General features: G+C 43.6%; 1 protein-coding gene across 1 annotated transcript; it reads right to left on the minus strand.

Annotated features, from left to right (window-relative positions):
* On the minus strand, positions 1 to 24,218 carry LOC134392579 (acyl-CoA (8-3)-desaturase-like). Its single transcript, XM_063117020.1, has 12 exons — positions 23,973 to 24,218; positions 19,471 to 19,581; positions 15,972 to 16,169; positions 13,277 to 13,378; positions 13,051 to 13,179; positions 9,399 to 9,456; positions 7,598 to 7,674; positions 7,388 to 7,485; positions 5,446 to 5,542; positions 3,536 to 3,615; positions 3,269 to 3,394; positions 1 to 632 (listed from the first exon to the last, which is right to left on the minus strand). Exons 1-12 carry the CDS (start codon positions 24,216 to 24,218, stop codon positions 581 to 583), a joined length of 1,374 nt encoding a protein of 457 aa, XP_062973090.1. The 3' UTR covers positions 1 to 580.
* Between the last annotated feature and the right edge of the window lie 1,629 nt (positions 24,219 to 25,847).

Here is a 25,847-nt window from a genome sequence, read left to right on the forward strand (position 1 = left end):
ACCACCCACAACCAATGCTCTTAACACAATGCTTTCTGAAATTTGAACTTGAATACACTCTAAAATGGGCCTTCAACTCAGCTAGGAAACTTGTCTCTTCCCCTGATGGAAACCTACAATGGTATCCGTTAAAAATTGCCCTTCAACTAACCTGTGGCTTTCACAAATGGTACGACAGTACAGAATTGGAATAAACATGGAAACGTAACTCTGTCCTTCAGCTTTAAACTCTCCTCCTCTGCCTTCTGAATGCTCCCATCCCACCACGAGGAAGAGGATAGTGACGTTCCTGTCCTATGCATGCAACAAGCAAAATGTTCTCATACGTGAAGTGCAGACCTTCCCTTCTCTTAACTCACCACAGGCGACAGTACAACGAGTAGAACATGTGCACAAGAAAACACTGTGCATAGGATGTGGGAAAGAGTTTCAGAACTGCTCCTCTGCCCCCAAATTTGTTAACATTTGTCCAGCTCACCCACCAGACCCCAAATTCTTCCATAGCACATTGGCTGTCCTCTAGTCTGCAGTGCTTCTTCATGGCTCATGCTGGGACTCGTTCTCCAGTAGCTGCTGCTTCTTATCCATACAGATACGCATCCAGCCAGACTTCCCCGGAATCCTTGAGAGAGCTGCAAGAGAGAGACAGGGACTAATTACACAAAAAGAGGGGACAATGTACTTGTTGCAGGGACAAGAGCTTTCCAAAAAACAAAACCAGAAACAAAATCTATTTATTCTCATTTAAGACATTTCTTTGCCATCTTTAAGGACAGAAGCCCCCCTCCCTCCCGAAGCAGTAAAATGCATAAAAACAGTTAAAATATTAAAAGTAATAAAAACAAACACAATAAAATAGCAATGAAAAGAATAAAACCAGCAACAACAACAACGGCATGTTTTCAAGGTATGACAGAAATAATACTAAAAAAGAAGAAGTATGCCCGGGTTAATTTCACACGCTATATAAATATCATATATAGCAGAAATATATAAATATCTGATTTTTTTCACCAATAGACAAAAGTAGTTGAATTGAAATATTTGATTAGGAGAAAAAAAATTAAAGTGTGTGGTTTAAATCCTATATTCAACCAAATCCAAAAAGAAAATTATTTTTACTGGAATATCTGTAAAGGTTTAAAATATGACAACTCAATAACACACACACCCCTTGCATTTGATTTAAAGGGGTGGAAATGATGGCACTGAAAATGGTTAAGGTATTAATTTTAGCATGCCTCAACAGCTGTGTACATAAAGCAGAGGTACCTCCTAAGGAGAGTCAATGAAAAAGGTTAATTACAACTTTGATTATAGACTCAGCTGGTACTGCAAGCATTCCAACTGCACAAAGGAGTTGTGTTCACTCAGCATAGTACCCATTAATTTTCTGCAACAACGTGTTTCTAAAAAGAGGAAAATCATAGGCATGGAAAATTGCTAACCTCACATCATTGTCCACACCCCACTCCGGGCTTTTTGTCAGAAAGTTCACATGCCCCCTGCCCCCTTGCGTGCGAAGGGGACCATGTGGGCTAGCCTTGTCCTTGCTGCGGCCACACCCACAGCTGTCAGCACCTGGAGCAGAAACTCTTTCCCACCATCTGCACATTTGGCTGGCGTACATTGGTATGCACGGAGAGGCCTTCCCTGCGCCATCTGAATGCGCCAACGGCGGAGAAACGTTTCTGCTGCAGGCACTGGTGGCGGGGAGAATGGCTGCAAAACGTGGCAGCAGCAGGAGGTGGAGCTAGCCCACGCAGCCTCACGACCCTTTCACGTGTTCTTTCAAGGCACAGTGGGATGGGGGGAATCATGCAATCCTTCTTTGTGTTTCACAAATTTCTACATCCTCTTTTCTCCTCTTTCTCTGGCCAAGAACTTGCTCATGCTCTAATGCTTAGGATGGTTCCATCCGTGACCCTAAGCAATGTTCCTAAGTGCCTTCAAGAGTAGCAGATTGGAAAAGGCCGTCTCCAATTCAGCCCCAGATTTCTCCTTCTGGAACCACAAACATGCAGCCAGGCATGCAGAGACTTCCAATGATACAAATACAGCTCGGTTGGCTTCCAGCAAAGGTTGACAAGGTGGAGTATAACCCTCTATGTTATACTAACATGAACTTATACTTCAGTTTGGAGTCTCAAATTTCTATATCTCTAGCCATGGCAGCAGTATTTCTAGAAGTCAAATGATAAATCTATTTTCAGAATTAATTCTCATAAACTAGAGGAAGTGCTGGAGATCCATAACTAGATCTCCCATCTCTTTAATGGTTTTGTTAAGAAGCAGCCATGAAGTGGCCATTAAGTTCAGGGCCATGGTGCAGGGGAAAAGGGGCCAAGCCTCATTTTCATAGTAACCCCCTCACCCCCAACCCAGAAGCTGCTATTCACCTTGATACTTCAGTTTTCCTTAATGGGACCAACAGAAACTGCAGGGAAAAACAGTGTGAGAGAAAGGGGCAAAACTCTTCCCCAGAGCTGCAATCCTGAGCTGAATTCCAACCCTCCTGACTTCTTACAATTTTTGCAAAGAGATGGGAGATCCAATGAGTCCTGAGACACAAACGTTTTGAGCCGGAAACCCTAAATGGTGTGGTAAGAAGACATTTAAAGGTCTGCCTTCTTCCCTGTGATTCTGCCTGCCTATTAAGCTGACCGGAGACCCTACTGCATGTCCCACCACCATCAGATGTGCATTTGGCGAATATGAGAAACAGGGCGCAGCTCCACGTGAGATCCAGAACAGCAAACAGGCGTGCCTGGGCTAAGGCGCAGAAGGGAAGGGCTCTGCCCAAGCCTCTTCTGCTGTTCATCTGAGGGGCGGGGGCAGGGCAAAGAGAGTGGGAGAGGTTCACGCCAACACTGTGTGACTGGAAGCCCGCTTGTGCAACGGGACCTCGCTGTCTTCTTCTATCTGCTGCAACCCTCCACGTGGCCCCAAATCTGCTAGAGGGTTCCCCCAACCCTCCAGAGCAGACTCGGGGGCATGCAGGGGGCAGGGAAATCCATTCCACCACTGGTCTCCCTTCTGCTAGAACACCACCATTGGATCCAACCTATTGAGACCTTTGCCTGTGCCTTGGGAGGAGGTCAGTTGGGGGGCACCAACATTGCTGGCCCTCCAGCCCTGGTTCTAGTTGAGGTATTAACCCTGTTCACTGTCGATGACTGATCGGGGCTCTAGTATCTCCCGCACTTTCCCTCCACCTACTCATGACTCCTTGCCAGACAATAGTTCATAACGTCCCTGCCGTACTTACTGCAAAATGTCCGCAAAGGCAGTGAGCAGGGGCTTGCTTTGATAGTCAATGCCGTGCTTGGCACAGAGAGATTTCACAAGGGGGGCCACCTTTGAGAAGTTGTGTCGAGGCATTGTGGGGAAAAGGCTGTGGGGAGACAAAAGGAGCCCGGCTCAGTCGGATCATAACCGCCTCTCCTCCGTAGAACCTCACCCCGCTTGCACGGAGCTCATCTCTCCCGTGAAACCAAAGGAGTCATCCAAAGGCTTCTGTTACCCTCTCACTTACTGGTGCTCAATCTGGAAGTTCAGATGGCCGGAGAACCAGTCATTGAATGGGGACTGATTCACATTGCATGTGGCTTGGAGCTGTGGGAAAACAAGAGAGAATGGGGAGCAACAGGTCCACTTGTTTACCCCTAAACTGATTTCATCTCAACAAGGCACCATCTTTTGGGAGTTCTGCCTAAATTTTCCACCAGCAAGGTCCATACAAGTGAAGGGCTCTTTACATTCCCAACTGGAGGACTCGGGGCCTGTTATATTACTAGCATCATCTGGACCCTCCAGGAGCAGCGTTGCATCTTGCTCATCATCCCACTATTCCAGATGATGCCCTTCTGCCAAGCCAGACCAGTGGCCCATCGAGCTCAGTACTGTCTTCTGACTGGCAGCAGCGCTCTGGGGTTCCGGGTGGGAGCCTTTTCCGGCTCTACTTCCAGATGCCTGTGATTGAGCCTGGGACCTTTTGTATGCAAAAGCAGGTACTCTACCACATGGCTCTTTCGACTTCCTTAGCATTCCTGTCCATTAGAATAGCAACAGGAAAAACTCCCCCCACCTCCCATCCTCAATTCACAATTTGCTCAGGCTTCCTAGGCTTTTTTTTTTTTTTTTTGGAGACCTTTCAAGAGAAAAATTGTTCTCAAAAATTTGGGTGGGGAACATCTCTCAAACTCAGAAATACCAAACCTGGAGGAGCTCCTCTGCCACTGCCACCAGCTCCATGCTGGTGGCTTCTTTCCTTCGCTCTAGTTTCCCCAAAATACACTGGGCCCATTCAGACAACACGTTGAGCCATGATGGTTACGCGTTTTGAGCTAACCATGATGGCTTAGCATGTCAGATGATGGATCTTTTCCCTAACTATGGTGGCTACATAATCATGGTTTAACTGCACTCACGAACCACACACTGCAAAAGGGCTTAGCCTTTTACGAAAAAAAACTGAGCTGCCATTTATGAGGATGGACAGCCTTGCTGCACTTGCTGGGCGCTCACCGAGCTTTCCAGAGGCTTGTGCGGCACAACAGGTGATTCCGTCCATCCTTATTGCACTTTAGGGCAGCCCCAAGGCCCAGGGCATCTGTATCTTTAACAGTTGCATAAAAAATGGGAATTTCAGCAGGTGCCATTTGTATGCATGCAGCACCTGGTGAAATTCCCTCTTCATCAGAACAGTTAAAGCTGCAGGAGCCCTGCCCTCTTTTGTAGATTGACTAGATACAAAAGAGGGCAGGGCTCCTGGAGCTTTAACTGTTATGATGAGGAGGGAATTTCACCAGGTGCTGCATGCACACAAATGGCATCTGCTGAAATTCCCTTCTCTGTACAACTGTTAAAAGAGTAGTAAAAAATAGGCCAAAGGCAAGGGCGATTCCGCCCTTGCCTTTTGCCTATTTTTTACTCCCCTACGGGGTTTCCCTTCTTTTAACAACTGTTAAAAGATACAGGAGCTCTGTCCTCCTTTCCATATGGTCACCCTAGCCAGTGCCCAATTTTATTTTCCCTGGCTCAGCTGGGACTACAATTGCTCCTTTTTAAATCTAATTCTGCTTTTATGATTTTTAAGTTGGTTGCTTTTAAATTTTTTATGTAAGATGTTTTGGGTTTTTCTATGGCAATGGAAATATGGGATGTAAAGGTTTTAATAAATACATAAATAAGGTGATATCTCATCCAAAATTCTCATGGTTACGGTCTGCAACGAAGACTTCTGGGCATGGTGCTGAACCATTATGAGCAGAGCTGAATTTTGTGTGATATGTGTGTGTTTGCCTTGACTTGTAATAGCTCCAGGACTGCAAAACTGAAGGAAGTTCATATCTCAACCCCTCAGCCCCACCTTGCTCACATCTTGCATCAGCACTTTTTAGAAAGTGTCCTGTTATGAACTTCAGGAATCAAAGAGAGCCATACCTGGGTAGACACCCAGTCCAGGTTTTTGTCATAATCAATGTTCATTGGGATGTGATTCATTTGCGAAATCCAAATAAACCAGACTGACTCTAGGAATCTGCAGAATGAAATGCATGAAGAGTAATGTTACAAAATCAACACATTTCATAAATCAACTTGGTGTGTCAACCTGGGATCCGTACAGTAAAACAAAGTACATAATATCAACATGGGACAATGTTAGTTTTGTTTACTAAATGTAAGTTTACCAAATGTTTACTAAATGTAACTAAACAAGGTAAATCAGAAAAACATCCATTTAGGATAGTGGAAACTTTTTCTGAAAACACAGATGATTTGGTGTGGAAGCAACAATTTGTTCAACTATGGTTGCATTTTTCCAAACATCTTTGCTTGGCTGCGTCAGGGAAGCTTGGATGGCCACAGTTCCATAGAAAAGGGGATTTCAGCAAGTGTCATTTATATGCATGCAGCACCTGTTGGAACTTCCTCTTCATCACAACAGTTAAAGCTGCAGGAGCCCTGCCCTCTTTTGTAACAGGTCAAGAGTTGATTATCTGCACAACTCTTGATTATTGTGTCGTCAGTCGGGCTCCATGGATTATTTCCCCTGCCTACAGAGTCATGAGGCAAGAGCAACAGAAACCCCTGCCACTCTTGCCCAGCGAGGCTCTATAGAGGGGGGAAATAATCCCGTCCAAGGAAGCGCTTGGGGAGCAGCCGATTGTGCCGGCCCTTGGTGGGGTGCCGTGATTCGAGGCTCCCCAGGGACAGGCCCATTCGTCTCAAAGCTGAGTTCGGAGAGATGTCAGCACTCTCTGGCCTCGGCATCAAAGCACATGGGTGTGATACCATCCCTGGATCGGATGGTATCCATGTGCAGTGCATACATCCCCATTTGTTTCAGAGCCGAGTGTGGGGAGAGCTGACAGCGTCACCTCTCCCTGCCCTCAGCCCCCAAACTAATGGGTATGCATGTGCTGCGGAAGAATATCATCCCTGGCCCAGGGCTGGCACCCTTCCGCGGCGCATGCATCCCCCATTTGTTCTGATGCCGAGGCACCACGTTCTTGCCCATTTGTTTTGACACCACAGCACTTTTCGGCCTCGGCGTCAAAACAAATGGGGGATGCATGTGCCACGGAGGGATGCCTGCCCCAATCCGGGATGGTATCCTTCCAAGGCGCGTGCATCTCTGGCAGGGGCACCCCACCTCCTTCTAGCTGCAGCAGGTATCTGTGGCACCCACTGTGGTGCATGGTCCGTGGATTATTTCCACTGCCTACAGAGTCACGAGGCAAGAGTGGCAGAAACCCCTGCTGCTCTTGCCCAGCGGGGCTCTGTAGGGAGGGGAAATAATCCCATCCCAGGAAGCGCTTGGAGAGCAGTGCAGAACCGGGGGACGGATCCATTCCCCTGGTTCTGGCTGTGGTGGCGGCCACGGAGGGGCATGCACCACGGGCACTTGCTGCGGCAAGAAGGAGGCAGGGGAGCTTCTGTCCTGTCCCTCCCCACGGAACAGTGGCATCCGGATCAGGTAAGGGGGAACTAGCGTTTCGATTTGGTGGGGAGAGAGCATTACGCAACCCTGCCCTTATAGCCAACTCAACAGATGACTAACAAGTGTGGCATGCTAATAGTCATCCGTGGAGTGGACTATGAGGGTAGGGTTGCCTAATGTGCGGTCCGAACGCAGCTATAGTTTAAAAACACCTCTAAAATTTTGGTTCTGCACTCTGATGCAATGCAAACGCAAGATAATTTTGCACGAAGAATCCCACCTAAAACAACCAGAAGGATCTAACCGCTGGAAGTCCAATATATTTGGAGTAAGTTATAATTTGTAACAACAAACTAAACTCTGGGGATATTTGAGATTAAACATCAGTGATATAAGGGATGAGAAGTTAAAAAGTTAGAAGGAATAAGTTTTGAATGTTACCTGGACAGCCAGTAGTATGCCATAAAACAGTTAAATCCCATGATGGGAACGTAGATAAGACAGACGCGAATATTGTAGGACACAATCAAGGCTAGGTCCTGTTAAAGGAGAGAGAAAGAAAGGCTAACCTTTGCCACAGGTAGCTCGGCATCACAAGACTGCATACAAAATAAGCTCACTCTAATATGGACTCTTTTGGATCACACTCACCACCCACTCTTTGCGCTTGATTGAAGAGTAGAATATAGACAACTGAAAGAAGGGAACCAGCAAAGCCGGGGCCAAAACTGTTGAAGAAGGAAAAGAAGCGTGCAGGATTTACTGGGAACACACACACACTCTCCCATCCCCCTGTGAAATGCTTTAGCATGGCCAAGAAACGTGCCTTTCGTCACAAGGGGGTCATTCTTTTTCTCATTTCGTTCTGCCTTTCCTTTTCCCAGCTCCTATTGCTCTCCACACTTCAGAGCTCCCTTTTAATTGCGCCAAGTGGCACGTCCAACAGCCAGTGAGACAAGCTGCCCGTTTTGCCTGCCTTCATCCTCGCTTCTGATGCCGTTACGGTGACTTGGCATTTTGCATTTCCCCATATTCTGAAATGACTGCATTTCTGATGCTGCTATTTGCCTCTTCTTCCGTCTTACCTTCTTACTCCTAGATCCAGGCACCATCACACGCTATTAATCTCACCTGGTATCCCAAAAGAGATGCTAGGCTCTATCCAGTGTAATGCAAGTGAGCTTAAGCAATGGGATTTTCTTTTCCCTTCCTTTCCTCCTGCATGCTCCACCCGTCAAATCTGCTCTGGGGAGTCCCTCAAATCCTCTGGAGGAGACTTGGGGGGTGGGGAGTGCTGAGGAGAAGGGGAAATTGATCTGCCAGCGGTGTCCTTCCCACTGGTGGAACGACATCATTGGATTCAACCATACAATCTGTAGCCATTTTACAGCCTTTGGTTTTCAAACTCTACTGGCTGGGATTAGAATGTGAAGGCCCGGAAAAAACCAGAAAAATTAGGTAAAAAACAGTTTCCCACTGTTTTTTTCTGAAGCCCATTTTGTTTCCCCCCCCCAAATTGGAAAAATTGGGGGGGGAAATGAAGAAAAAACAGATTATGGGATGTTTTATTTTAGCATGATGAATAAAATGTTTCAGATAAGGTGTTCAGATATTTACTTCTCCAAATGATTTCTAAAAACTTTACAGTATCAGATTATTACAATTTCTGTGCACCAAGGACAAGCAAGTCCTAGGTTGCAAACTGAGACGACAACTCTCAAATGCAAGAGCAAGATGCATTTCTGCCTCTAGGGGGCACTGCCATTGAAGCAGAGACTGAAACTAATAGGGATAGCTATAGGTCAGAAAATGAGTCTGATTAAATTTCATGCATATTCATTGAATCTTGGTCTCCCCCTTTTTCTCAGTTCTTTTTATGGGAATGGGTGCTTTATGTCTTGACACTGGAAGACTAGCGGAGACATAAATAATTTTCTTTGTTACTAATGTTGGTGGTTTCTTCTGTTGTTGTTTTTAAAATATTTTTTGCCTGCTCCTCATAAACTGGCAGAACCAAAGGGGTTCCTAACAGTTAAGGAGCTTGTAGCTCCATTTTTTACAAAAAAATAATAATTAAAATAATTAAAAAAGTAAATTAAATGTATAATAATTGTTTGAACACACTGTACTTTTAATATACCAAATGTAATAATTTTATGCCAAATCAACTTGGTCATAATTACATTTCATGTTTCTAAAGTGACTTTCAATCTGTAAAAAGTGCTAATATTGCATTATTTCAATTTTTCCAAAAAAAAATCCACTTTCCCTAACCCCCGGAAAAAAACTGGTTTTTTCCCATGGCTTCAAAATTTCTGGAAATTTTACATCTCTAGCTGGGATGCTATAACTTGTGCCCTTCCTGTGTCACTTAGGAAGTATTAAGTTAGGAGTGACAGATCTGGTGGTAAATGGGAACTTTATTGTATTGCTCAATAACACGGATACTCACTGAAGAAGTACTTATGTTGATGGTTGTATGGCATGAACTTCTTTTTCTGCAACCCAAGCTGTGAAGAAAGATGTATCAGCAACTCATCCAGGCTATAGACACCCATGCCATCACTTATCACACTTCTTTTATTCTCCGGGTGACACCTGTTGCACTGGCACAGGTATTCTGCTCATAATATACTTTTCACCTTTACTCCTGGGCTTAATCTGATAATGGGCATATGAAAAATCAAAATCGTAACCAAGGTTGGATCATTGCCTCCTGAAAGCACAAGTCCTTGTCCAGTCAGGGAGGTGGCTGACCGGGATTATCTGTCCTCAAAAAGTTGTATTATTACATTTGTATCCTGCCTTTCTGCCCACCTGGCCCTTCACAGCATGATTGAGGACTTCTGCCTAAAGATAAATAGGAACCACTGTACTCTACCGGCCCCATTATATCCTTCTGCGATCTCTGATAATGATGTGTTAGCCATGTGACTGCAAGATCCAGGGCCCAGTCTCTGTGTTCAGGGTCTTGCTTTCACGGGTAACAGAACTGAAACTGAGACGAAGGTAACAGAACTGAAACTGAATCCAGACATGGCTAGAGGGAGTGCTGTTAATTGGCAGTGACTTGAGAATGAGTACAACAGTCACTAATGGAATTTAGCTTGCCTACAAATGCAGTCTTAGGATGCATCAGAGCGTCAGGACTCCCAGGCTTTGGCAACGAGCAGGAGAGCCTTTGATCAACCCCATCTGTCAAGGCGGATGCAGCTTTATTAGAAACATTCAAGCCTTTCTAATCTCTCAAGAATAGAATTTTTGTCATGCAATGCCCAAAGTACCGGAGCCAATTTAGCAGTGATTAATGCAACAAGCAGCACAAAAGGCTGTAGTACAACAGGCATATGCTTTGAAGTTGGAAGACAGGTTACCTTCAGGCCTTGGAGCCATCCCCACACTCTTCCTGGTAGGAGGCAACCAATCGCTGGTCACCTTCCACCAGGCTCCACCCCTGGGTTGGCCCCGGAGCAATGTTACATGACTGAAGCCCTGAGTTGACGTCGCTCCCTTTGAAAAAGTCGGGGTAAATCCCTGACTTTTTCACAATGTAGCATCGCAGGGAAGCCCCATGATGGCTGTGAATCTGCGCCTGAATAGTCTAACCGGCAGGGTGCAGATCCACAGCCACTGCAGGGATTTCCCTGCATGTAGACAGCCCCATAGACCCTGTTCAGAATACATGGTAAGCCACAGTGGTTAAGCTTTTTCAGCTAAACATTACGGCTTAGCGTGTCATGTGAACCATGACCTAGCGTATTGTGTAAATTATTCCTAAAAACGGTGGCTATATAACCACAATTTAAACACACCCACTAACCATTTACTGCAAAAGGGTTCTTGGACTAACCATGGCTTAGTGTGTTGTCTGAACAGGCTCATACATAGGTTTATTTCTCATTTCTTGCTGTTGGAAGAAAAATGGCCAGGTTTATCAAATAATCTGCTTAAACTGAGCAGATTTCTGGATAGCATATTTGCCCGATACGTGGTTGATGGCAAGGAACAGTCACAATAATATATTTTAAGTGGTTAAAAGCACTTTTAGGCAACTTTTAATATTAGCTGTTCTTCCATGCAGGTCAGAAAGGAGAAATGAGTTCTCAGGATGCAAATAATTTATTTTCATGAAGCCTGACACATTTTGGCCTTTACTTTGTTCAAAGGCCTTCCTCAAGAGGTTGTTAGAAGATAGAGTCTGCAGATAGTGTCTAGCAAGATCATTGTCTCCCATGATAATCTATGGTGACATTACCAGAAAAGGCAATTATCTTTCTGACCTGGCTTGGATGCTCTCCTCCTTTTGTTTTTAATTATTCTTCCATACACCCAATCTATTTTCAGGTTTTTATCCCACCCTTTTACTCAGGTTCCAAGGCAACTGATAGTAAAGTAAGATAAAACACTAGAGCAGCTGGCAACCTAACATTAATAAAAACTAGGAGCCAGTGAAAAATTGCGTATGAAAGTGTAAGAGCAGGTAATTTCCTGATTAAGTAAGCAGCTTGTGTCCTTTAAAGCAGCAAGTCTATACTACTACTACTACTACTATTATTATTATTATTATTATTATTATTATTATTATTATTATTATTTATATAGCCCCAACAATGTACTTGGTGCTGTACAAAATATAAAAATAAAACAGCGATACCCTGCCTAGAGGCTTACAATCTAAAATCACATTAAAACATATGAAGGGGGAAAGGGTTGACAAAACAGAAATAAAAGAATAATCATAATAATAAGAACAGTAAATCAAGTTAAAATACTAAAAGCTATTGAAAACAAATGAGTTTTCAAACGCGTTTTAAAATCTACAATGGAACTCATGGTATGTAGTTGTTCTGGAAAAGCATTCCAAGCAAATGGGGCAGCCAGAGAGAATGGGCGAAGCCGGGCAAGAGAGATAGAGACTCTTGGGCGGGACAGTAACATAATATTTGAAGAACACTCCCAGATACGTAGACCTATCTGGGAGTTAAATCTCATGAATTCAAAGCAATCTATTTTTGAGGTAGACATGAAGTAGAGTGGAAGAACTTCTACCTGAGGGTCAAACTACATATTATGTTAAGCACAGTGCTCAAATTTTCTGTTTTCCCCAGAAAAAACATCTGTTCAGGGCCGTAATTTAGATTCAGAAGGAGAGCTTTAATCCTTTCCTACCTGTGTGCCCCCCCCCCCAGATGCTACTTGCCACTGAAGATGCTGTGGCAAATAGCAGCTGGGGGGATTTTTGGAGGGAAACTGGCACAGGGAGGAAAGCGTTAACCAACCCTTCCCTGTGTGTTATGGTCCCAGGGCCTCAAACACCACTTTTTTCTGGATAAAAACTGGCCAATGCTTTTTCAAGTATGCATTTAAAAGCAATGTTTAGTCTGACTTGAGTCAAACCAAGTGTACAAATAGCCTCCGAGCAAGGACATATAGAATTTTATTTATTTATTGCATTTTTATACTGCCCAATAGCCAAAGCACCCTGGGCGGTTCACAAAAATTAAAATCATTCAAAGTATAAAACAAACAGTATAAAAACATGATATAAAATACAATATAAAAGCACAACCAGGAAGAATCCTCATGAAGCAAAATTATTTGTTTCCCTCGAAATTCCTCAGAAGGTTCAATCAAACGGGAACCTCCAAATTTACCTCACATTCCACTTGAGCCAACATTCAATAGCAACTCTACCTCTGAATTTTGAGATGGTAATAACTCAGTATTTGAAATCAGGTCCCAATCTCTATCAGGTCAGTGTGTTCTTTGATGTTTCACTATGGTGCACATGGCCATATTAGGCTGGAAACGGAGATGCCACACATTGCGAATACAGGGCTTATAAAAGGGCCTACTTTAAATGTGTCTTTTAATTCCTTGCTTGGTATTCCCTGTGTCTTTTCTTAAACCAAAGGAAAAGGGGGGTGGGAGAAAGGGTATTTTAAAAAAATCTCCCTGCACTGTTTTCCTGCTGAAAATTACCCCCACCAACAAAGGTGCTGCATCTTACATGACTGTCTCATGTAAACTGTCTAATGCTGATTCTCAGCTTTGACCTCTCTTTCCTGAGCATCTTTCCAGAAATATAAACCCTGCAAATGTACCTCTGCAGCCAGTTTCTTCCCCAAAGCGAATACAAGGGGGTGCATGTTGAGATCAGGGTCTTTGCGGTAGCAGTTAGGTTTGGCGTGGTGCTGGAAATGCAGATTATTCCACCAGTGGGAAGGCAGTCCCTATAGCAAAGGAGAATGCAGGATTGAGAACAAGAGAAGAATCCAGAGAATTCTGCAGTTAAAAAGGGAACGTTTCCTTAAAGCAAAGGATGCTTACTTTAAATAGGGACATGAAAATCTTGTGACCCACATGATTCCACTTGGGTGTTCTAAAGACAGAAAGGTGCCCCAAATCATGCTGCAACCAGGACATTTGGGTCTGTAAGACAAAAAGGGATAATTTCAAAAGCTAGGCTGAGGTTCATTGTAGAAACAACACAGGATGGGAGTAATGCACATCCCTAGAAGAATACTATGTAGGATTGCAACTTTTAATCATTAAAATACATTTCCAATTAGGAAACACTATGGCCTAGTTCAGATGCAATATGAGGAGGAATTTGGTTGCTTCTGCTTGTAACTAATCCGAGTAAAGCATTGCCTGAAACTAGATAAACTGTGGTTAGTCTTAACTATGGTTTATTAACACAAGTCAGCTTCATAAAGTATGGCTTATGAAGCTGGCTTGATCCAGTAACCTATATTTAAAGATTAATCACAGTTAGTCCAGACTGGACAAGTATTGTAAAAGTGCAGTTAGTTGTGTTTTTAAAACAAACAAAAAAAAACCCCCTTTATTAATACATAAAAATAGTACAAATTCATCTAAATCTATAAAACAGAGAATACACAACTGGTTAAATAAACAGACACATGACACATGTCACATAGATGAATGTCATTGTTGCCAGAAGCTCTGAGAGAAAGTCAAAGTCTTGAAGCAAGAGAAGCACTTGGAGATTAAAAAAAAGGTCTTACTGTCTAGATCTTTTAGAACGAAGTGCAGTTAGTTAAAAAGGGAAGAGAAAGCTTTGGCACTCCTCTTTGCAGCCACACCAGAGAGAGAGGAGCTGTTGGGCCTGTAGCTCGTTCACATGATGTTAAACTGTATCTTCAACAGTTGTATACAAAAGGGAATTTCAGCAGATGTCATTTGTATGCATGCAGCACCTGATGAAATTCCCTCTTCATCACACAGTTAAAGTTGCAAGAGCCCTGCCAAATGTGACCAAATGCAAAAGAGGGCAGGGCTCCTGCAACTTTGTGAAGAGGGAATTTCATCAGGTGCTGCCTGCATAAAAATGACACCTGCTGAAATTCCCTTTTCTTTGCAACTGTTAAAGATAGAGAAGCCCTGTCGTCCTTTTCATATGGTCACCCTAGTTAAACCATTGTTTAGCATTAAGTCACAGGAGATCTCATAAGCATTACAGGCAGCAGGCTCCATCTTAAAAGAGCCACGACTCCTTCATTCACATTCAGGAGGAAATGCTTCTTCTAAGATGGTACCCATTGCAACATCTTAAAATAAAAATTAGACTTTGCCTCAAAACAATTGTTTCAGTCATATGCAGATTAAAAAAAATTGCTGAAGAGAAAAAAATATCTTGGAATGGATTTTGTTCAAGGATTGCCAGTGGTCTATTTTTGGCCTTAGATGTGAAACTGACCAAGCTTCGGAAGCCTAGCCAGAAGCTGTGTTATGTTTCCCTACATAGGAACCAATCTGTTGGCCAAGTAGGATGCATTTTACACCCCTCCATTCCGCTGAGGAACTGGCAGCCCACTGGCCAACCCCTATTCTGTGGTATCTCCAGCCCCCTCTTTCCTGCTTCCAACAGGTCTCTGGGATTCTCTCCACAGTAGGTGCCTGCCAGGCTAGAAGTGGTCCTGGTCTCTCTGGAAGAGATGGAGAGTGCAGACTCACGCATGCCAAGCTAGAAGCAGTACACATGACTCCACACACAAAAGAAGAGAGTGCCCCAGAGACTTCTCAGAGAGGGACATCCACCACACATGCTCTCAAGTTGTGTGCCTTGCTCCTTTGTATGGTGTCATGCCTGGGATGGCAAGCAGCCAGGCCAGGGAGAACCCGGCAAAGAGATTGGCCGCCACTGCTCCACTGCATAGGGCCAGTAATGTATGGAATAGGTTCCAGAAAGGCCTGGGTGATACTTCCTTCTTCAGTAAGATTATACCCATTGAGATACCTCAACATTTATTTATTTATTATTTATTACATTTCTATACCGCCCAATAGCCGGAGCTCTCTGGGCGGTTCACAAAAAACATCCCATATTACATTCACTAAGAGTGAACTATTACTCCAAGCAGATTTTGGGACCAAATCTTGGTGAGCCCTAGCTGAAATTATTATATTTTAATCCATCTAATAACAAACATTCTCTAGGTGGATTACAAACAGTTAAAAGATTAAAATGCAAAACAAATAGTTAAAAATATAAAATAAAATGCAAATATTTCAAGAATAAAATACAAAATAAAACAGCACAGGAATAACAGCCATAAAAATCTAGAACTAGGTCTCTAAAATGCCCAGGAGAAAGGTCTTCGTCTGGTGCCAAAAAGATAACAATGTAGGTGCCAGGCAAGCCTCTTTTGGGAGGGTAGTCCATAAGTGAGGTGCCACGACAAAGAAGGCCTTCTTTCTTGCAGCTACCCACCTAGCTTCTTTTGGGGAGGCACCCAGAGGATTAAACTATGGATGCATGCAAAATCTAGTGCATGTGCAGATTCTGACTTTAAAAGAGGAACTAATGTACATCACAATGCAAAGTTTTCTGGAAACTTCCCCACGAGCCCAAAATATCTTGTCAAAGTAAAAAAACCAAACTAAACACCCAATGCCCAGGGCTTCCCCAAATTATTTAAACCTGTAGAATTCTTGAAATCCTCAATATATGGAAAACAGACTTAATTTTGAAGATTAGATGGTGACTTCCTCATTATACCTGAGCAATAGTATTCAATGCAACACCTATGAAGAAGGGTACTAAGGATGACCCAAAGTACCAGATAGTCATCCAGGCAGCGACATCCAGAATCACGATGTGAAGGAACATCAGGAAAAAGAAGAGGCTATTTGGCTTCAGAAGTCCCATCTTCTCAACTGTGGACCGCAGCTCCCTGAAGTCTTTCATTAACAATTGCTGTGGGAAAACCCAAAGAATAACAATCTTTTGTGATATGAAAAACATTACAATCCTATAAGTATACATATCTACAGAAAGGAAGGACAAAATGGAAGTAAGTAAAGATAGGGAGAGCAGAGTGTGGGCCCTTATCAAAATTGGGTGATGGAGAAAAGCTGATCTAACATTTGAGACCACCATTCCAAAAATCAGCCTTGACCCCACAACGCAAAAAGCCCAGGCAGAACAGACACCACCAAAAAATCCAGACAATGCCCCTACAAAACTCAAACTGTCCAAAACACACAAATCCCAGGCAACGTCCCCCGCCCCCAACAAAACCCAGGCAACATGCAACACCTTCAAAAACAAAACAAAACACCCTAATAACACCTAGGCGGTCTCCCTTTCAAAATCCAGACAAATGCCCCCCCACAAAAAACAAGTAAATACAAGGCAAAGTACACAAGTACCTTCCAAAACATACAAAACTCAGGCAGCCTCCATCCCCAACCCCAGGCACGAAAAAGCAACAACAACAACCCGCCACCAAAATGCACACACAAAACCCAGGCAACATCTCCCCCATCCCCACCAAAAGAGCCCAGGCAACACATACAGTCAGCAACTCCCCAATCCTGACAAAAACACACACAAAAGTCCATACCGCACCCCCCCCAAAAAAAACCCCACAATGCATCTCAGGCAACATACACAAACAAATCCCAGCAACCTGCCCCCACAAATATAGATAACACTCCCCGAAAGTCACTTTTGCTCACCCACACCTTACAAACTTACCAGACAACCATGGATCCCTCCCCTCCACCCCCGGTACCTTTTTAAAGGGAGCTTGAGCAACTGACTCAAGCTTCCAGTTACCTCATCCTCTTTTTTCCTTCCCATGAGGCCCAGAGGCATTCCGAAAGTGGAAGAGGGTAGGGCAACGGGAGGCCTGTGCTTTGCTTGCTGGCACACCCTGCCACAACCCAAGATAAGAAGTGTAGTAACTTTAAAAATAAATAAATAGGAGAGATAAGGAGCCTCTTTGGGGGCCAAGGAAAGGGTCTGGGTTGCAGGTGAACACCTGGGAACTTTGTTGGAGACCCCAGAGCCAGATGTTATGGCTGCGTAGTATCAGTAAGCCCTGACTTCTGCAGTGATTACTCCCTATCTTGCAGGGCGGATGATGTCAGGGAGTATCACCCTGCCTCCTGACATTACCCCTTCTTTCGTTGTTGGGGTTTGGGACTTGCCCGCACACAGGGATGAGTGTCCTCTCTTCCACCCACACTGCTGAGTCCCAACCCTCACCAACCCACGCCGCTGGGCATCCCTGCTGCCCTCTCTGATTGGAAACTGGAGGAAATAGCAGGGGTTCCCCCACTGGAATGTGCCGGCAGGGGAATCCTCATTGCCATCTCCCGTTTCAGTTCAGGGTGCCTTTTGAGGAGTTTCCTCCAGGAGGAGCTTGGAGCCTCAGCCCTGCTTCTTGGAGGGCCCCGAAGAGATGGCATGGGCCGAATTGGGGTGCCTTGTGGGCCAGGAGTTCTGCACTCCTGCTTTACTTGGGATTAACCCCATCGCCAAATGTCGCTGTGATCCCCGTGGCTTGGGACAAAGGTTCAAGCTGACAGTATCTTCACACCTGCATTGAATCATGTCAGTAAAGAGAGGTCAAGTTTTGGAAGGGTTTGGATACCAAAAGGCAAGTAAAGAAACTCCTCTGCCCCCAGCAACTGATTGATTTCCAAGCTCAGGATTAGAATTCAAAGCTTGTAAAGAGCTAGTCATCTGGTAACTCGTAATGAGTAAGAATTGCACATTTTAGAAAAAACCAAGCAATTCTCAAGCATTTTCCCAACGTACACATGCTGTCAAATATTTTGCTTTGTTTTGCAGAATGCAGAGATTTAGGATTTGCATTTGGTTCCAGGAGGTGCAAAGTAGAAAATCTTGCATTAAAATGCAAACCCAACAAATTTTTCACCCATCCCTACCTGGGAGTAGGCCCCAATGAACCCAGTGGAACATATCTGTGAGTAGACAAATAGACGACTGCACTGCAATTTTCTGTTTCTAGGGGGCCAACTTGACATCCTTCACACCAGGGGTGCACAACCTTTGCAGACCCAAGGGTCACATCTGGCGTTGGGGGTCCAGCGGCCATGCGTGTTTAAGCTTTCCCTCCAAGCCTGCTAAGATCTATTGATCACTAAGATTTATTTTATTATTAGCAACAGGAAAACCACTATCTTAGAAGTGGGGTTGCTATGTGTTGGAAGAGGTGAAAGCCACTCCCAACTCCCAGCAACGTTGTTGCCCTGGTGCTACTAAGAGCAGAACTCTTAATTGAGTAAATGTATCTGAAATAAGAGATATATTTGCTTTTGTAATATAAAATACACTTCTTGGTTTTATTATGTTTTAATTATTTTATTATGAATTGTACTATATCTTGATGTCTTGTTGCAATGTATTCTAAAGCCTTTTGAAGTATATTGTGTGAGCATATATGATTTCACAATTCCTTACTCCTATAAATAGTATATTGTATTATACCCTATTTCTTCGATTCCAAGACACACTCCCTCCCTCATATAAACATCTCTAAAAATGGGGTGTGTCTTAGAATCGCAGGTGTGTCTTAGGGGTTTTTTTTTTCTGTTGGTGGTACTGAAATTAGTGTGCGTCTTACAATCGAAGAAATACGGTATATTCTTTTAGATTGCCCCGAAGAAGGACTTAATACTCCGAAACGCGATGGCATGTACAAATAAATAATCCCTAGAATAATTTCCATTTCCACCCCTTGCCTTTGGCTTTTTTTCACGTGCTACTAAGAGCAGAACTGGAACAACTCCCCACCCCCCACCCCCAGTGTCCAGCTGGGCTGCATGGGAAAAGTGGGTGGTGTCCCCATGGGTCTGCAGACTACACTGGGGTTGCCAAGGAACACATGCGGTCCCAGGAGCACAGGTTGTGCACCCCTACATTACAGAGCAGAAAATAAGATCGGGAAAGTTTAGTCAAAGGTAAAAACAAGAACGATTCTATATTTTAGGTTATTTGCTATATAATCTCAGTCATTATGTAGTTTTAGTTTATATTATGGAACGGAGATGATAATTAAGAAATCCTTCAGTACTATGCTGGCAACAGAACAGTGATACAATATTATGTGTACAATATATTGGCATACAGTTATTAGTATAAAATTGAAAGCTGATTTTTCTCTTCTCTATTCTATAAAAGGTTAAAAAAACACACGATAGAAGTATATATTGCTTCCCGCGTCTGACATTTTATGAACACTCACATTTTTGCTGGCCTCGGAGCTAGGTTGATCTGGGGCCAGCTCCCCTATCAGCAGTGAATTCAAGAATTTGCTCACTTGAGTCTTCTGAAGGTGGAATGCTGTGAACGCATCCTGAGAGAGAAAAGAAGTCACAAAATGAAATGGAATGAAGGTCAAACACAAACCTATGCAAGTAAGGATGGGACGTGGCTAGAGGGAGCAATTCTGTGTCCCCTAGACAGAGTCTGGGGGTGGGGCATAGGATAGTTTGGAGTCTTGGATCCGTCAGAATCAGCACTCTGATCTTGGACCCAGGAATCTGAGCTCCCCTCCCTCTCCCAGCCAGCGCAGATAGAATTGTGCCAGCTGCCTCTCAGAGGTTGTAAAGGTGGCCTTGGAGAGGGGGAAGGGGGCATGCCGGTGGGCAGGTGGGGGGGGGACTGGGGAGGCTGGCTTACAATGTAGCCTTCGGTCACCCCAGACTCCTTTCCTCCTGCGCTTCAGAGCCCCAGCTAGATGGGTGAAAAAAGCTGTCTAACCAAAATACAGACTGGAAAAAAAGTGGAGGTGAAGATCGCCTCCACCACTCCTCCTGTTTTGCATTGGATGGCCGCAAGCCTCTGCGTTTGGCCATCCCAACAGGACTGCACCCTTAATGAGGTAGATTTTTTTCTCACATCCTATGGCAAGGCATAAAGCTTATGTTCATCACGAGGGTTGAATGAGCACTGGCTGCAAACCTGATCTACATCCCTTTCAATTTTATCCTAGTGTGTAAGGTCACACAACCTATGTTACTATAAGTTCAAATATTTGTTGCTTCTCTTTGCTATCTTTCATTCTGAACACAAGTGCTGAGAAGCTGGGGCCAATTTTGATTTGTCAGCGTTTTGGTATATGCAGCAAACCTATCCTCTATGTGTGGCATGTGCATTATGTTTTATATAAAGCTCCAAGCAAGAATTTTGTAAAGTGAAACATATCCTTCTATTCTCCCCACAGTATTTTAACCGCTGTGCTTGTCTCCCTGAGCACAAGGCTATTTTACTAGTAAACATATTTTCAGACTGAGTTCCTCTTTCACATCTAATGATCTTAAATGTCCCATCTTTCTCATTCTATTGTCCCATTCCTTTGGGTATATAAGTACACTCCTTTATAGATAAATGTTTATAGTAAAGCGCTATGAAGGTTATGTGAAGCGTGTAACACAGCACTCCAAAATAAAAGACCAATAATAATGCATCCACTTTTTATAGAGTTATAGATTTTAAAAACTTTTTAAAATTATCAAGATTTTAAAATGTGAAACATTTTAGCATAAAATGCCAACTTCAGTCATGCCTGCAGTTAGCTAAAGACCACAATAACATCACAATTTTAAGTGATGCAGTCACACCCTTTCTTCTAGACATGTGTGATCATGCATTCACAACCTATTCCTGTTTATGCACAACTTTCCAACTATAAAACCCAATTATTAAAGCCTTCCCAATACAGATGTATGCCGTCTACAACCACTACTTAGATGTATGTCTGGCTGTATATCCTCCTCGTGAGAAAAAGCCAAGGGCAAGGAGTGGAAACGGAGATATGTCTGGGAAATATTTATTTGTATATGCCAACGTGTTTTGGACTTATGAAGTTCTTCTTCAGGGCAATTCAAGTAGGAGTTTCATTTTTTTCCCATAAGTCTGAAACATGTTGGCATATACAAATAAATATTTCATAGATCTATCTCTGTTTCCACCTCTTGCCCTTGGCTTTTTTTCACATGCTATTTGGGGTTTCTTTTTGTTTTTGGCTACTTTCGTTTTTGTGGTATAACCTCAACAACAAATACACAACCTCTTTCCACACTCATATAGAGCAAATAACCAGGAAGTTTTCTTAATATGGGCAGAGGCTCAGTTTTTTCTCTATTTAAACTTCAATTGCAAAGAGTCAGCTTGATGAAAAAGATTTTTCATTTAGTCGAAAATCACAGCCCTCTGCACAACCCAAGCTTCAGTCCTCTTTCTTTCCTATAATGTGGTCCAGTCTAATGATCCTTTCAACTCCCAGTGCTGTCTTTCCAAAGTAGTGCAGGGGATTCTTAGTTAGCCTTTCTATGAACCTGTAATAAACCTTGTTTTGCAAACATGTCACTAAAGTCATCTAGATGCTAAAAATGCTGGAAAAATCCTGACTGGTGTTAATATAAGAGAAGCCCATGGAAACATCACACCACAACCCATCAACTCAGGCAGGAAAACAATAGGCTGCTTCACACAACACATGGGTTAGATACTAATCAGCAACCTATGAACAACTCCTTTGTAGGTTTCTGAGCATGTCGTCCAAATCTGAACTACTGTTTAGTAGGCTGTTTAGGGGCTAAACAACACAGTGGTTAATCATGGTTTGTTGTTAGGTTAGCTACTGGGTTGTTCAGCCCCAGCACACTGGATTCAGATTACACAATAAGCGACCTGTGAAGGATCCACTCATAGGTTGCTGATTAAAAGTGGAAGTGATGGATATGTGGGAGGCAGGGCGCCTTCTCTCCACCACTTGTGCACAACAGCCCATGGGTTGTTTAAATCATGGATGTCGTGTCATGTGAATCAGGTTATTGTTAGACAAGGCTTGTAAACAGCCATTTTGCCCCATTGCATGCAAAGATGTGAAGTCCCAGAAAAATTTGGGGAAATTCCCCCCTTTTCCCCCCAAGGTCCATTTTTCTTTTTCTTCTTTTTCCAAAAAACTGAATAGACTTGGATTATGAAATGTTTTCTTTTAGAATTTAAGACAATGTTTATATATTGTTAGCAAGTCTTTACTCCCTCCCCACCATAATTTCTAAAAACTATTTAATAAGACTTTTATAGAAAGACTAGAGATGTAAAATGTCTGTAACTAATAAAGCCACGAGGAAAATGTTTTTTTTAATTCTCTTTGTAAGATTCTCAGTATGGTTACTTCTTTCATTTCTTATTAAAATTACAGATGTAGTGCATCTTACTGATAAACATCTTGGGATGCTTCAAGTCATCCTGTTTCCCAACATGTGAATGGAGTCACTGTATCATAACATGGAAGAAAATATGCATTCTTCACAGTTTGGGTTTTGTTCTACAGAGTCCTATGTTTCTGGACTTGCTTTCCTAATGTCCTTCTTGCTTCTTCTGCTTTATAGGATGCTTCAGATGTTTTAGGGACTACTTGTTGACATTCCCTCTGGTAAGTCGTAACCTAGGAACTTAAAATATGTTATGTACAACTTGGTTTGCTCATAAAATTAATCATGTTTGGTATATTGAATTTTTAAAGTATTGTTTATTCAGACAATATTTTAAATACAACTTTTTAATGTTTTCAAATATAGTAATAATGTTATGAGTGAACCAAGTTTTACATAATACAATTTTAGGAACCTAAAGGCTGCTTTGCATGCCTAAAGGAGCCACCCTCAACCTGGCGCCCTACTGATGTTTTGGACTATATTGCCCAACATTCCTGGCCATCATGCCTAAGGCTGATAGGAGTTGAAGTCCAAAATATCTGGAGAGCTCCAGATTTGGGAGGGCTATCCTAAAGCAAAAATAAGTATTGCTTATTTTCAAATTTTCCACTTTTTTCCGGAAAAAAACCCTTGTTGTTTGCCATAGCTTTAAAATTTCCAGAAACTGTACATCTCTAGTTGATTGCAGCAAGTAAGAATTGCCTGTGGGCAACCAAGAAGAAAAGCATTACAATACCTAGTTTCCTTCTTTGGGGCCACATATTACATGTGGGCAGGTGGGCTAGTGATGTTTTTTAATGGAGTAGTACATTTCAGAGGCATATTTGCAAGGTTAGGTTAAACTCTTTAGGTAGCACTCAGTGAAACTGACAGATAAATCACATATATTGACAGAAAACTATAGGCTTTATATAAACGGTTTTTTTTTAAAAAAAAAAATACAAGTAGTACAACACTATAACATTTGACAGTGTGATCCTAAATATCTTTAGCAAGCTTTATATCCCATTGATTTCAACGGATTTCATTTGTGGCATATGCTCTACTTTCATTGGGCATCAGTGACTTATCCAGTGCAAGTAGCGAAAACTACGGATTCAAAGACCAGAAGAAACACAGCATAGAACCCATTCTAGCTAAACAAATAAAATCAAATAATGAAGCCAGTCTGAATCTCCTGTGAAGAGCACCAGTTTTGACAGCATAAGGATTTACGGATGGCCTCCCTCCCCCCACCCCCGCACTCCCCAAAAAACCCCTCACAACACCCCTGGACAGCACTCTCAAGAGCAAAACCCTTCGAACAGGAACGAGATCTGGGTGAATCCACTATCATTCACCGATTAACTCTGCTTCAGAACCGCTCCGATTGTCGGTCCCGGTGAAGAGCAGCCGGTAACCCAGATCTCCACTGGGCGGGGGCGGCGCGATGCTTCTGGTAATCCACGACCTGCCGCCGCCGCCGCCGCCACCTCCTGAGGCGCGGCTGTCCCAGAAGCCCCACTACACCCGTCCTCACCGTGGCGTCCTGGCCGGCATAGTGGCTGATCACCCTGGGGCCTCCCGGGTGCCGCTGGAAGAAGCTGCTGATGTCGTAGACTTTCCTGTCGATCACCAGCCACCGCTCCTGGAGATAAGGCTGGATCCGACCCGTGCGCAGCGCCACCTCCTCCCAGGTGAAAAAACGGCGGGAACAGACCTCGCCGCCGTTCGCCACCTTCTTCTTCCCAACGCTCACCCCGGTATCCTGCAGCGGAGGAGCCATGCCCGCGCCGGGCTAGAGCTGCTGGCGTGTTGGGACGGCCGCCACGGATGTCCTCGCGAAGAAGACTCGGGTCTCCGGCCAACCCGACAGACGCGACTCTCCGGGCGAAAGCAGCACGGGCGCAGCGTGCTCGGTCAGGCGCCTTTATCCAGCGAGCCGCCCACTCGGCGTCTGATTGGCTCCTTGTGCTCTTGGGAAACGCAGTTGGCTATTAGCTGACCCTCTGGTATCCAAAGGACGCCTTCTGAGGAAACCAAATGGTTCATTCCGCTAGGTGAATGGCCCCGCCCCCCGCCTCTCCCCGAGAGCGCTCTCTCTCTCTCTCTTGCTCACTCATCACTCTGTCCATCACACCCGGGTTAACACGCTCCATACCCGGTGTTTCTGTCCCTCAGTTACTTCCTCTTTACAAAAGAGTAAGCACACAAGGAGCATGAGGTCCAGCAGCAATCCGGAGTTAAAAAAAACAATCGGATTTAACAAGGGTTTTTTTGTCACTTGAGGAAGGAAGGCCGGAAGGGGCAGAAGGTGCGCGGGAGGCAGACGACGTCATGTGAGGGACCTGAGCAAACTCCGTGAGCGCCCAGTAACAAGCGTGCAATAAAACGCTTGTCAGATAAAGCTGTGTGTGTGTCCTCAGAAGTCCCATCCCCTGCATCAGCCCTGGATTAACCTTTAAGCAATATAAGCGCGTGTTTAGGGCACCCAGGGAAGGGAGGCACCACCAAAATGGAAAAGTATGCTCTCAAGATCACATAACTTCAGTAGAGATAATATCAGATCTTATTTTGTCTTATAATCTTTTAGAGGGTGATTAAAAATTGTTTTCATTTTTTTTTGCATTTTCTTCCTTATAACAGTTTTATTTAAAAAAATGCATAAAACTGATGAAAATTCGTATTTTTTTCTGTTGACCTAGTTATAAGTAAGTAATTGTCTTATGATGCTTGCTGCTATTTAGTGTTAAATAAATATAATAAAAAGTTTATAATTGATATAGTTGTGTGTTGTGGTGTGGGGGATGGCCCTGAAGAAAACTGAGTTTTTAATATCTTATTTCACCTTCAACACTTATTGAGTCTTAATGTCTTGCCGGCTAAGTAATGGAACGGCCAAGGGGTTATTGGGTTGTGCTTAGGGCATCAACTGGCCTTAATCCGGACCTGCCCTGCATCTCTCTCGCTCTCCCTTTCTCCTCCTCTCTCCTAAAACAGCAAATGTGTAATCTAATGTATGTCTCCTCAGACGTCCCATCCCCTGCATGTCTCTTGCTCTCTTTGCTAAAAGATTAGCTTTGCATGTCATAAGAACATAAGGAGAGCCCTGCTGGATCAAACCAAGGGTCCATCTAGTCCAGCATTCTTTTCACACAGTGGCCAAATCATTTACGTATGGGAATCCCACATGCTGGACATCAGTATAACCGCACCAGCAACAGGTGTACATAGGCATACTGCTTTTGATATTGGAGGTAGCATATAACCATCAGGATTAGTAGTTATTGATAGCCTTCTCCTCCATGAATTTGCCCAATCCTGTTTTAAAGCCATCTGAATTGACACCATCACTACCTCTTGTTGAAGTGAGTTCCTTAGTTTAGCTATGTGCTATCTGAAGAAGTACTTCCTT

Source organism: Elgaria multicarinata, chromosome 2 (assembly GCF_023053635.1).
Source record: "Elgaria multicarinata webbii isolate HBS135686 ecotype San Diego chromosome 2, rElgMul1.1.pri, whole genome shotgun sequence".
In the NCBI taxonomy this organism is placed as follows: domain Eukaryota; kingdom Metazoa; phylum Chordata; class Lepidosauria; order Squamata; family Anguidae; genus Elgaria; species Elgaria multicarinata.